This window comes from Lepidochelys kempii, chromosome 9 (genome assembly GCF_965140285.1).
Source record: "Lepidochelys kempii isolate rLepKem1 chromosome 9, rLepKem1.hap1, whole genome shotgun sequence".
Lineage (NCBI taxonomy): Eukaryota > Metazoa > Chordata > Testudines > Cheloniidae > Lepidochelys > Lepidochelys kempii.
The window spans coordinates 36,440,183-36,454,220 of NC_136388.1; the positions used below are offsets into that span (position 1 = coordinate 36,440,183).

The window sequence follows — 14,038 nt, forward strand, 5'->3', positions numbered from 1 at the left end:
ATTGTCTCTTTAAATTTTTCTAAGCCTAAGTAATCACTATATGCTGGAGAATGCATATTTCATGAGCTCCAGGACAAGAGAAAATTCTTTTCAGTCACTCTTGTCCCCAAGATCAGTATTCATCAGGAACTCTGATGGTAGCTAATTCCCAAGTAACAAATAAAGTCACAAGAAGGAGTTTAGGAGAAATTCTAACTTCTTTAGCACAATTACTGCCAATATCTTTGTTTTAAATTCAGACTTGCTAAAGAAGTGTTGGCAAAGACAAGAAACACTGGTGATTCCTAGTGGCTTGAGCACTGGCCTGGGACTCAGGAGACCTGGGTCCTATTCTCAGCTTTGCCACCAAGTGACCTTGGGCAGGTCATTAAAATGGGGTTAATGATATTGACTTCCTTTGTAAAGCATTTCTATATCTATGAATGAAAAGCAGCACATAAGAACTAGGTGGTGTTGTTATCCTCAAAGAGCATCATTAAAGCATTGTTATATTCTATTATCCACTATTGCCAACTGCAACATGTTGTGAGACAATGATAATGATGTTATTTCTGGAAATGTTTCACTTCTTCATGTAGTCTTCCTTGAGAGAAGAAAAGCTCTCAATCTATTATTATAATAAATGGCAAAAGTAAATGTTACTGGGACTAAAGGAAACTTTTTCTAGCAGTTGTATATATCTTTATCACAGCTGACAGTGACATGTGGCAGGGGGAAGCATTTTTTGCTGTTGAGTTTCTCTCTGACGCATCTAGGTCTAATTGTCTATGTGCCTTACCCTACATACCCTTCCTAATGCAAGGGAGGCTTGCCGAGGGGAGTAAAATTGTGCAGGCTCTATTACTGGCCTTGATCCTGCTATCAGGCAGATCCTTGCAACTGCCTGCATCCCCATGCAAATCAGTGGGGTTCTGTATGGGCACAGTGGTCCTACAAGGGTCTGATCGCAGGATTGGGGTGTGCATATGCAACATTACAAGTGGTCAAATAGAGGTAAGTCTAATGAGTTTATAAATTGTAGGTGACTACTCAATTTGGGATTACTTGACGGTATTGTTGAAAAAACATGGTTTAGGGAAGTATGCAGTACGTTGATTGACAGAATGTTGAGGATTCCAACCAGGGGCCCGATTCTGCTGCCTTAATTCCGGAAACCCTCTTAATGAGAGAGTAATAACTGCAGGATTGGGTCTCCAAATGAAGTTAATTTTTTGAACTACAAGTTTCCTTTATCAAGCATCTAAAATAAATAATGCATTATTTAATAAACCAAAAATATAAGATAATTGAAAACAGTAAAAATTGTTGAAATAAATACTCAGTGGGTTCATTTTGTTTTCATCTGTTTCTTTAAAAAAAATTTTAATAAAAAGATTATGCACAAGGAGGATCCAGCAAAGCCACAAGGAATGGAACGAACCTATTCACGAACCTTCAGTAGAACAAACACAGCCCTGCAAGAGCAGTGAAACCAAATCCTGACATTTGACTGAAACATCTGTGACTTTTTGCATACCTCTGGAGGACATATTTTTTTTAATGTAAAGTGATCATGAACAATACCATGAAAATGGATTGTGCGGTATGGTTTTAATTTATTGGGAGTCTTCACAGTGATAATATTTTTTAAAACTGCTAGCTTGATTTTTTTTGTCCAACCTTGTATTTGTACATTTCCTATCTTTTTTTGTTTGTTTGTTTGTTTGTTTGTTTGTTATTGAGAAGTCTTTATTAAGCGAGGCTGAATATGAAATTTCCATTGAACGTTTAGCTCCACAGCAAGCCCTAAGTTTGCTGTAAATGATAATATATCTAATACTGAGTCCTAGTATACATATATTTTAAAGGTCAAAAGTGGGTGTTTTATAACATTTAAGTATGTCACAATTGTAAATAGAGGATGTGTAAAATATGTCATTTTTACGAAATTTAAAAGACTATCTTTTTAGTTAATAATAAGTGTACTAAAATATGAATAACTTTTCAGATACAATTATATTAAAATATTTGTGTATGTGTACAAAAAATGGCTATAAAGATTTCTCTTTGAAGACAGTTCATTGGTTTATAGAATTAGAGAATCATAGAAATGTAGGAGGGAAAGTCTCCTGGACTAAGTATCTACAGCATCTCTGACAGGTGTTTGTCCAACCTGGTCTCAAAAACCTCGAATGATGGAGATTCTAAAACCTACCTTGGTAATTTGCTCCAGTGCTTAATCACCTTACAGTTAGGAAGTTTTTCCTAATGTCTAACCTAAATCTCCATTGCTTCAATTTAAGCCCATTACTACTTGTCCTATCCTCAGCGGATAACGAGAACAATGTATCACCCTCCTCTTTATAGCAACCTTTACATACTTGAAGGGTATTGTCATGTCCTCTCTCATCCTTCTCTTCTCCAGACTAAACAAACCCAATTTTTTTCAATCTTTCCTCAAAGGTTTTCTAGACCTGTAATAATTTTTGTTGATCTCTTTTGGACTTTCTCCAGTTTGTCCATGTCTTTCCTGGAATGTGGTGCCCAGAATTGGACATGGTACTCCAGTTGAGGCCTTATCAGTGCTGAATAGAGTGGAAGAAATACTTCTCGTGTCTTGCTTACAACACTCCTGCTAATACATCTGAGAATGATGGTTGCTTTTTTTGCAACAGTATTACATTTTTGACTCATATTTAGTTTGTGATCCACTATAACCCCCCAGGCTCTTTTCTGCAGTACTCCTTCCCAGGAAGCCATTTCCCATTTTGTATGTGTGCAATTGATTATTTCTTCCTAATTGTACTTCGCAATTGTCCTTATTAAATTTCATCCTATTTAATTCAGACCATTTCTCCAGTTTGTCAAGGTCATTTTGAATTCTAATTCTTTCCGCAACAGCACTTGCAACCCTTCCCAGCTTGGTATTGTCTGCAAACTTTGTTAGTGTACTCTCTGTGCCATTATCCAAATCATTTATGAAGATATTGAATAGAAGGGGATCCAGGACAAATCCCTGTGGGACCCCACTAAAGATACCCTTCTAGCTTGACAGTGAACTACAGAAAACTGCTCTCTGAGTACAGTTTTCCAACCAGATGTGCACCCATCTTATAATAGGTTCATCTATAGGCTATATTTCCCTAGTTTGCTTATGAGCAGGTCATGTGAAACAGTATCAAAAGCCTTACTGAAGTCAAGATATATCACATCTACTGCTTCCCCCACATCCACAAGCCTTCTTACTTTGTCGGAGAAGGAAATTAGGTTGGTTTGATATTATTTGTTCTTGACCAATCCATGTTGACTGTTACTTATCACCTGATTATCATATAGGTGCTTACAAATTGATTGTTTGACTATTTGTGCCATTATCTTTCCAGGTATTTAGGTTAAGCTGAGTGGTCTATAATTCTCTGGGTTATCCTTGTTCCCCTTTTTTTGAAGATATGTATAGTGTTTGCCCTTTTCCAGTCCTCTGGGATCTCTCCCATCCTCCATGGGAGAATGGCTAATGCTAATGGCTCAGAGATGTCTTCAGCCAATTCCTTAAGTATTCTAGGATGTATTTCATCAGATCTTGCCAACTTGAAGACATCTAACTTGTCTAAGTCATTCTTAACATGTTCAGATCCTACCCCATTTACATTGGTGTTCACTATGTTAGTTACCAGACCACTGCAAATCTTTTTGGTGAAAACTGAAACAAAAAAGGCATTTAACACTTTGGCCATTGCTAAATTTTCTGTTGTTGTCTTTCCTTCCTCATTGAATAATGAACTTACCCTGTCCTTGGTCTTCCTCTTGCTTCTAATGTATTTGTAAAATGTTTTCTTGTTACCCTTTTATGTCCCTAGCTAGTTTAATCTTGTTTTGTGCCTCGACCTTTCTATTTTTGTCTGCATGTGCTTGTGTTGGTTTTTTTTATATTCATCCTTTGTAATTTGACTTAGTTTCCACTTTGTTGTATGACTCTTTTCTGAGTTTCATGTCCTTGAAGATCTTCTGATTAAGCCAGGGTGGTGTCGTCTTATACTTCCTTTCGTTCCAAAGCATTGGGATAGTTTGTTCTTATGCCCTTAATAATATTTCTTTTAAAAGGTGCCAACTCTCCTGAATTCTTTTATTCCCTTAGACTTGCTGCCAACAGGATCCTACCAATTCTCTGAGTTTGCTAAAGTCTACCTTCTTGAAGCACATTGTCTTTTATTCTGCTGTTTTCCCTCCTACCATTCCATAGAATCATGAACTCATGATCACTTTCGCCCAAGCTGCCTTCCACCTTCAAATTCTCAACTAGTTTCTCCCTATTTGTCTTGTCAAATCTAGAACAGCCTCTCCCCTACTCACTTTCTCTATCTTCTGTAATAAAAAATTGTCTCCAAATGTATTCCAAGAACTTTTTGGATAATCTGTGCCCTGCTATATTATTTTCCCAATAGATGTCTGGGTAGTTGAAGTCTCCCATCACCACCAAGTCCTGTGCTTTGGATGATTATTTTAGTTGTTTAAAAAAAGTCTCATCCACCTCTTCTTCCTGGTTACATGGACTATAGTAAACCCCTACTTTGACATCACCTTTGTTTTTTATCCCTTTTATCCTTACCCAGAGACTTTCAACACATCTGTCTTCCTCTTCTGTCTCTACCTCAGTGCAAGTATATACATCTTTGATATACAAGGCAACAGCTCCTCCCTTTTTTCCCTGCCTGTCCTTCCTGAACAAGGATATAACAATATACCAATATTCCAGTCATGTGAATTATCCCACCAAGTCTCTGTGATGCCAGTTATGTCATAATTGTGATTATTCACTAGTATTTCTAGTTCTTCCTGTTTATTCTTTATACTTTTTGCATTAGCATACAGATATCTGGAATTTTCATTATGTTTTCCCTCTATATTCCTTCCTGTTTATCTTTTGTCCCTCTATCGTTGCCCACGTGCCCCCAGATTCCAACCTTTCACCCAGGACTCTCTATTCTGGACTTACCTGTGGACTTTTGTCTCCTACTCCCATTGAACCTAGTTTACTGCAATTTCTGTGCTCTCCAAAACAATGGAAATGAAAATGTCATATACGTTCATGATATATTCCATACAGATTATCAAAATAGACATTTGCCACAGGTAATTGGACATTTCAAGAGATCTCCAGTTTCCCCCCTCAGATTCCAAATTTGGAGCTGGACTGTGGCCTTTAGCTAGTGGTCTGTATTGGGAACAGTGTGGAATTGGACTATATCATTTTTTAAATTCCCTATTGAATAACTCCTATGCTCTCATAACATTCATCCCTTTGCTCATAGATGCTGGGCTGGCGGCATTTTATTTTTGTATTCTTTTATAAATTAATTTGGCTGTTTTCACCTTTCTATATAGACTATCTCCCTGATTCTCTCAAATGATGAGAGAGAATGCCTCTACCTCTAGAGAATGCCCTCTCCCTTGCATGGGTACCTGAGGCCCCCAGGGAATAGAGTGCAAGAGGTTTGAAATTGATCAGTTATGCTGTGCACATGATGTTTCTAAAGATGTCATTGGGATCTTCCTCTCCCCCTCCAACAGTTCTTCTTCTTCTTCTTCTTCTAGAAATGTCTCTATGAGAGCTCCACTCCAGGTATGCTTGCGCCCCCTGTACCGTTGATCTAAGGTTTCTCATAGCAGTGTCCGTTTGGCCCATGCACATATGTTACTCAGCCTCATGCCCCATGCTATTGTTATGTAGCACTGCACGGGCTAACCATCCTTTTCAACCAGCCCAGCTTGAGATGGATCCTTAGCTAGTTGGAGTTTCACCTCAACTGTGTTCTCTTAGATTTTGTAGTTAGTGTATTATAGTAGTTAGTATTTAGTAATAGTTGTATTCGTTTTTAAAATAAAACAAAAAAGTGTTATGTATAGCTTTTAGATAGTTCCCCCCAATCCCTGGGGAGGTTTTGCCCTTTCCAAGGGTATGCCCAGTTCTCCTGGGTTCAAGCATTGCTTATTGTGTTGGGAGGCAATCCTGATGAGCCACAGACACTCCCACTGCATCCATTGCCTTGGGGAATCTCATATTTCCAAAAAGTGAAACTTATGTCTGGAGTTCAAATATAGCACCAGAAAGAATAGGGAGATAAAACTTTGACTCCTTTTGATGGAGAGCTTGCTGTGTCCAGCTTCTGACCCAAGCCAGGAGCTCCCAGCATACATCGGTCTCCGAGTAAGTCAGCTGCCTCCTCTATCTCTGATCTGCACTCCTCAAGGGTATCTAAGAGGAAGACCCAAGCTTCCTTTCATAAGTCTTCCAAAGACCGTGCCCTGAATTCTCCTGGTAGGGTATCTACCTCAAAGAAGTCAAAGTTTTCAGCTCACCTAGATCCCATTGGTCTCTGACATGGTACCCACAAGGCAGCTGGTTCCTTGCATACCGAGAGCTCCACTAAGCATAGAAACTCTGAAATATCAGGCCCAGAGAAAACATTGGTATCAACAGTAGACCACAGCAGCAAGAAGAGCTCTACTATCTTACCAAAAAAACCCATTTGGGCTCTGTCCAGAATACCCCAGAGCATTCAAAACTCACAGTACCATTGCATCCTTCAGCTATCATTACTTGAGCTCAAGGCCTGGACACAGTACCAAAAACATTTTCAGTAACACAAAAATTACTTTTCCCAAGACCTCGCAGCGTCTGAGACTCCTGATTCACCATTTCTCAGCTTGGATCACTTCTCAGTACTGAGAACTGCCAGATATCCGGACACCCGTCCAATACCAATGATGGTACATCAAGCTGCTTCTACTGCCCCACCATTACCAAGTGACTTACAGGAGGAGGATTCTGATGAAGATTTTGCCTCAGCCTCACAAATATCTGTACAAGGCTCTCCACTCTGCCCCATGAAAGTTCTTTTCCTGAAGTCCCTGAGGAACCTGAGCTCACTCCTGACAGATGTCCACAACTACCATCCCACTGGGGCAAGCACCTGTGGATTCCACCGCCCATGCTATATGAACCACCCTCTTGGCCCTACTGGGACCCCTTTGTGGCTTATCGCCATCAATTCTCTAGGGCAGGGGTGGTGAACCTCCAGCCCACAGGTCAGATCTGGCCCGCTGCTTAATTTAATCTGGCCCATGGCAAGTCTCCACACCGTGTGCCGGAAGCCCCAAGCCTCGGTGGCCCTCCCTGGCAGAGGGGCAATCAGGGAAGCTCTGCATGCTGCTCCCGCTCCCAGTGCCAGCTCTGCAGCTCCCATTGGCCAGGAACCGTAGCCAATGGAAGCTGAGAGGGCAGCACCTACAGGCACGGGCAGCACGCACTGCACAGAGCCCCCTGGCTGCCCCTCCACCTAGGGGCCAGACATTCTGGCCACTTCTGGGAGTCATGCAGAGCCAGGGCAGGCAGGGAGCCTGCCTTAGCCCCGCTGAGCTGCCAACCAGGAGCCACCTCAGGTAAGCGCCACTTGGCTGGAGTCAAAACCCCCCGCCCCATTTCGGAACTTTCTGCTGCACCCTAACTCTCTCCAAGACCTCACACCCATATCTGCACCCCAACCCCCAGCCCTGAGGTCCCTCCTGCACCCAAACCCCCTCCCAGATCCTGCACCCCTACTCATACCACAACCCCTTGCCCAGTTCGAAACCCCCACACACTCTAAGTCCCACCCAGAGCCCACACCCCCACCTGCACACCCACTCTCTGCTCCAGGTCGGAACCCCCTCCAACACCCAAACTCCCTCCCAGACCCTGCACCCTTGCCCCAGCCCTGAGCCCCATCCCGCACTCCAAACCCATTGGCCCCAGCCTGGAGCCCCCTCCTACACCCCAAAGTCCTCTTTCCCTGCCCGACCCAGAGCCTACACCCCCAGCCAGAATCCTCACCCCCTCAAAAACCCCAACCCTCTGCTCTAGCCCGGAGCCCACTCCAACACCCTGAATCCCTCGTTTCTGGCCCCACCTTGGAGCCTAGGGGAAGCCCCAAGCCTCCGTGCCCCACCCCCGGGGGGCTGTGTGTGGTCCTCAACTGATTTTTTCTGTGAGTGAGTGGCTCCTGTTAGAAAAAAGATTCTCCACCCCTACTTTAGAGCCTTGAGCTCTGCCCTTCATAGAGATAGACAACCCTCCGCACCCTCCCCGTCCAGGAGGCCAGAGCTGAGGAGGTCTCTAGATTTGCACACTTGTGTGATCTCAAACACATTGCACCAACAACCTCATCATTACAAGGTGTACTGGACTACATTCTAGAACTAAAGAGTTTAGGATTATTGCAGAGCTCCATTAGAGTTCATCTGGCAGCCATCATGGCCTTCCATTCTCCAACAGATGGTTACCCTGTATTTGCCCACTAAGCGAGGTTCCTCAAGGGCCTCAGCAACCTTTTTCCACCAGTTAAACACCCTACTCCAGTTTGGGTCCTCAATTTGGCCCTTAAATGCCTTACAAGACCACCATTTAGACCTATGGCTGCCTGCTCACTCTTCCATTTATTGGTTGCTATCATGTCAGCTTGATGAATGGGGAAAATAGAGGCTCTTATGGCATACCCTTTATTCACGATATTTTTCAGAAACAAGGTCACATGACCACACCCCAAGTTTTTGCCAAAAGTGTATTTTCATTTCCATATTAATCAACCCATTCTGCTCTCCATCTTCCACCCTAAACCTCACCGGACTAAGGGGGAGACGTTGTTCTACACACTTGATGTCAGGAGAGTCCTGGCTTTCTACCTTGATAGGACTAAACCTTTCAAGAAGACTCCCAGATTGTGTGTCAGTCGCAGACAGAACAAAAGGAGCATCAGTCTGTAAGCAAAGGCTCTCTAGGTGGATAACTGGCTGCATTAGTAGCTGCTACCAATCTCATAATCTCAAAGCACCCACTGACATACAAGATCACTCCATGAGATCTATCCCCACCTCCACAGCCTTTCTTAAGAATGTTCTTATAACTGAAATATGTAAAGACACAACGTGGGCTTATATGCATACATTCGCTGAACACTATGCAATAATTCACAACTCTGCTTCTGATACTGTGTTTGGCTCAGCTGTACTTTCTTCCATTCTGGACTAAACTCCGAAGCTCCCTCCTCTTTAAAGGGGAACTGCTTGGTAATCAGGTAGAGTGGACCACCCATAGGGACACTAATAGAAGAAGAAATGATTACTCACACTGTGCAGTAATTGTGGTTCTTTTAAATGTGTGTCCCTATCTGTGCACCACTGCCTGCCCTCCTTTTCTGCTTCGGAGTTCTCTGTCATGGGGCTTCATGGTAGAGAAGGAACAGTATTATATAGCAATAGCATATAGCACAAGGCTGAGAGACATCCATGCGTGGGCTTACTGGACATTGCTATGAGAAATCTCCTATTGAAATCGCAGGGAGCGCAAGCGCACCTAGAGTGGAGCACCCATGAGGGACACATCTTGAAGAACCACAGTTACAGCACAGGGTGTGTAACCATTTCATCCTTCTGCCCCACAAACATGTCTGAGTCCAGAACTGCTTCATTGGGGTTACTGAGATTATAAAGGACTGCAACTTAGTGCTGCTGGGAGGAATGGGGTGGTTTCTACGCTCCTGTAGACACAAAGTCCTAGATCCCTGGGGATGGGGTGAAAGAGGTCCTCAGCTAGTCTACTCCTTCTGCCTTCTGGTACTGCTGGCACTGGTGGCTACTGCTGCAGACTCTTTCCTTCCTGGGAAATTCGACAAAGAGACCCACCCCATATGGTACTCCTGAGTGGGGTGAGGGAAGGAGCACCTGGGACTACATGCCCTAATAAGCCCTGATTCTGCTATGACCTCCATACAGATGGGCCGCTGCACCTATACAAATCTTCTGTGAAGTCAGTGAAACTCTGACAGGGGGAGGTGAGGGGTGCAAGAAACTTCTCTGCGCAGGTTTGCTGAGGATTAGGGCCTAAGTCTTTCACTGTGGGTGAGGTCAATTTACATTCCACATAGGGGAAAAAATAATTTGCTCTGATTCAGACCCCACTGCATTTGTTTTGTTTTTAATTCAGAACTTCTGAAAGTAATAACAGAAGACAATGTCATGCCCAATATTTGAATAAGTGTTTCCAAATTAAATACTACTTCAGTTCTTACCCTGGTTTTCATCTCTATTATTACAAGGGCATTTCCATTCATAGGATTTTTGTTTTAACTAGATATAGCAACTTTGGCAAATTGAAGGCTGACTGATGTGGAATTGTGCAGCTGCACCATGCACAGAGCTAATTTCTTCTCCATTTGTGTGATGACAGCGTTAGCTCATGACTGTAATTATAGATAATTGCTCAACTTTCCACCTCTATAATACACTGCACTGAGTGACGTGCTTCTCTGTGATGAAAATCAGGGTGTATCTTCTTATCAGCTTCAGCCACATCATCAAATGAACAGACATTCGTGTTTCTAGTTTGCTCAGCTCTGCCCTTCAGTTTCTACACTGTTGGAATTCAATAGGTTTACTGAAAAGAATAAATCCTAGCTCAAATGTTCATGTTCTTACACAGTTTATATTATACGTAATAATACAATATTATTAAATTGCACAGTGATCTGGTCTAATGGAATTAGTGATTAGTCCATAAGAATTGGCATAAACAGTGCCTATAGAATGAGTCCTTGACCATTGATCAGATAACAGAATCAGCTACCCTTGTTGTAACTTCAGTATAAGAGGTCAAATAAATTTATCATCCAGCTCCATTTGCCTCACTGATTTTACACCAGCCATTAATTTGGTCCTTTGTGTTTAGCAAGATTCATGTTTTATGGGCGAGGTTTTCAAAGCCACCAAGGTGATTTGGACAAACTCAATTCCTATTCATATGAATGGGAAATGAATGTCTAAACCCCCTTTGCATCTTTGAAAATCCCATTCTATATTTTCGGTAGTGTGGTGTTCACCCAGGGAATGCTGTAAATTGTTGACTGCCTTATCTCAAAATAAAGGTGTTTTCTGAAAAATGTACAGATTGTCATGAGGTCTTTTATTGTCTCTCAATAACTCCCACATCAAACTCATTGAGTTCACATAAGAATGGCCATATTGCGTCAGACCAAAGGTTCATCTAGCCCTTCTGACAGTGGCCAATGGCAAGTGCCCCAGAAGGAATGAACAGAACAGGTAATCAAGTGATCCTTTTCCTGTCACTCATTCCCAGCTTCCGGCAAGCAGAGGCTACAGACACCATCCCTGCCCATTCTGGCTAATAGCCATTGTTGGACCTATCCTCCATGAATTTATCTAGTTCTTTTTTTAACCCTGATATTGTCTTGGCCTTCACAACATCCTCTGACAAAGAGTTCTACAGGTTGACTGTATGTTGTGTGAAGAAATACTTCCTTTTGTTTGTTTTAAACCTGTTGCCTATTAATTTCATTTGGTGACCCCTAGTTCTCGTGTTATGAGAAGGATTAAATAACACTTCCTTATTTACTTTCTCCACACTGATCATGATTTTATAGACCTCAATCATATCCCTCCTTAGTTGTCTCTTTTCTAAGCTGAAAAGTCCCAGTCTTATTAATCTCTCGTCATACGGAAGCCATTCCATACCCCTAATCATTTTTGTTGCCCTTTTCTGAATCTTTTCCAGTTCCAGTATATCTTTTTTGAGATGGGACGACCACATCTGCACACAGTATTCAAGATGTGGGTGTACCATGGATTTATATAAAGGCAATATGATATTTTTCTGTCCTAATAGCTATCCCTTTCTTAATGATTCGCAACATTCTGTTCGGTTTTTTGACTGCCGCTGCACATTGAGTGGATGTTTTCAGAGAACTATCCACAATGACTTCCAGGTCTCTTTCTTGAGTGGTAACAGCTAATTTAGACCCCATCATTTTATATGTATAATTGGGATTATATTTTCCAATATGCATCACTTTGAATTTATCAACACTGACACATGTCAAAGGGCTGGCTTTCTGACTGCCAGCCTCGTCCACTCATCTGGGGATCTCAGAATCCCGCTCTGTTTCTGGCTCTTACCTGATCACTTGTATTAAGAGATCTCTAGATTTGAATTTAGCAGACAGCTATCCCAGAGGGCATCTTCTTACCTGCCATGCTTGGACATTTGCAACATGGATATGAGAGAGCAGTTAGAAAATGTTATTTTTGGTCCTGGTCATTGACATCAAGGGACGAGATAATCATGTTGTGGGCTGACTGCTCCTATGACAGATCGCCTTTGCCAAATTTGGGATGGATAGTAATAGATATGGATGTGGCTCCTTCCTTCCCAGCTGGGACATGGAGTTGCAGAGTTTTCATCACTGAGGACACCACTTGGCCCTGTAATTATAACTTAATTAACAATTCTGTTGAGGATGCAGGAGCCAGAGTTGAATCCAGCTCCCTGGCCCACAGAGGTGTTGGCTGTGCAGTGCGAAGAGGACTAAAAGGTACTAAACACTAACATTTGACATTAAACTAGTCAAATTGGACAGGATCCACACAATGAGCAGAACTCTTAACTAAGAAGATGCCATTTTCTTATAGTCACTGCTCTTTAATCTTGTGGAGTTTCCTAGTATCTGCACTTCTTCCTGTTGCATAAGGAGCTCCAGTACTGGAGCTTCTATTCTTGGTAGTCTAGCTACTAGACGGCAACTAGACGGCATGATCATATATATCTTGTCAATATTACATGTTTTTACACGTGGATGATTTATTTTGTATCTGGTGTAAAGTTTACAAAAGCACCTAAGTCTTATTGAAAATCAATGGGTCTTAGGCTTCTAAGTCACCTAGGTGCTTTTGAACATGTTAACCTTGTCAGAAAATTTAGCCAAAAACAAACTTTTGAGAAAATATGGAAACAAACATGTTTGTGATTTATTTTTTCATTTTCTGACAAGCTGTAGTATGATGTATGAATAATGCAGATCTGGGAGACTAAACTACAGAGAACACGATTATATTTTTAGAGAAGTATGATTGACGTGAAGTGACATTGTATAACAAAGCACACACTCGAAAATTTCTGCAGTTGGAAAAGTTCTGTTGTTTCTGGTGATGTGTCCTATCAGTGGGTAATGCTGGAAACTGTAGAATCTTTGTAAATGGTGCCATTTTTTAAAGATGGCCACCATAAACATATTGGCCCAAATTTAAAAAAATGAGATTTTGGCCTCTAAAATGCTGCAAACTCTTAGATATGTACTTAAGTCTATGGGTGAAATCCTGGCTCGGTTGAACTCTATAGGAGTTTTGCCATTCACTTAACTGGGCCAGGATTTCATTTTATGCAAATGAATAGTCCCATTGATGTCAGTGAGATTATTCGTGATTTAAAAGCTACACACACATGTTAGCAGGACTGGGCCCCATATCGGGGATCTGCTGAGCGCTTGGCACTTTTATAATCAGATCACTGATTTAGGTGCATAAGTAAGGATCTAGAAGTTAAAATTTACGCTCCCATCTTGGCCTTCATATGCAAACAATACTGCACCATCGGTCCTCTAGATTGTTACTGAGAAGATAATAAACAGCAGAACCATAATTAGGTGAACTGTATATTAAGTTTTCTTACATCTGCTAAGAAGTTTATCAGAACTGAATCTGATCATTTGAATCTCATAGTAATGTTTTAGAAATGAGCTGGCTAGCTAGCAAGTGGTTTCCTTGAGGAATTGAGCCAGCTCCAGCAGGCAGATTGTGTAAGACAGTTTATGTGACACCTCCGGTCATGCTGGAAAGTGATACATGGTTTAATTTAGGAAATCAAGTACAAATAAATGTTATAAATAATGTTTTCAGTATACACTGTGCTTGTTTGCAGCAAATTTGGGAGCGGATGAAAATCTAGTGCTAAGCAGTCAAGCCACGAGCCAATCAATCCATAGGTTAATTACAGCTAGATACTTCTTTCATTACATTCTCATTCCTTTTCTTCATGGCAGTATATAATGCTAATAGTCTCAAGGTAATGAAATATTCTACTGCTCTGCTGCCTGATTTACATCAACATTTTTCAAATGAAATGTAAATAAGAAATCAATATCTCCACATATTTGTATTTATAACAATATGATACACT

The 14,038-nt window shown here is 41.6% G+C and overlaps 1 protein-coding gene across 15 annotated transcripts in view; it reads left to right on the plus strand.

Annotated features, from left to right (window-relative positions):
* DOCK10 (dedicator of cytokinesis 10) overlaps positions 1-10,953 on the plus strand; it is a 245,032-nt gene extending 234,079 nt beyond the window's left edge. For all 15 annotated transcript variants that reach the window (XM_073359912.1, XM_073359906.2, XM_073359915.2 and 12 more), the window contains one exon: positions 1,374-10,953. In XM_073359912.1, coding sequence (XP_073216013.1) covers positions 1,374-1,441 — 68 coding nt within the window. In that variant the 3' untranslated portion in view covers positions 1,442-10,953. The remainder of the gene's footprint in view (positions 1-1,373) is intronic.
* Positions 10,954-14,038: the final 3,085 nt, after the last annotated feature.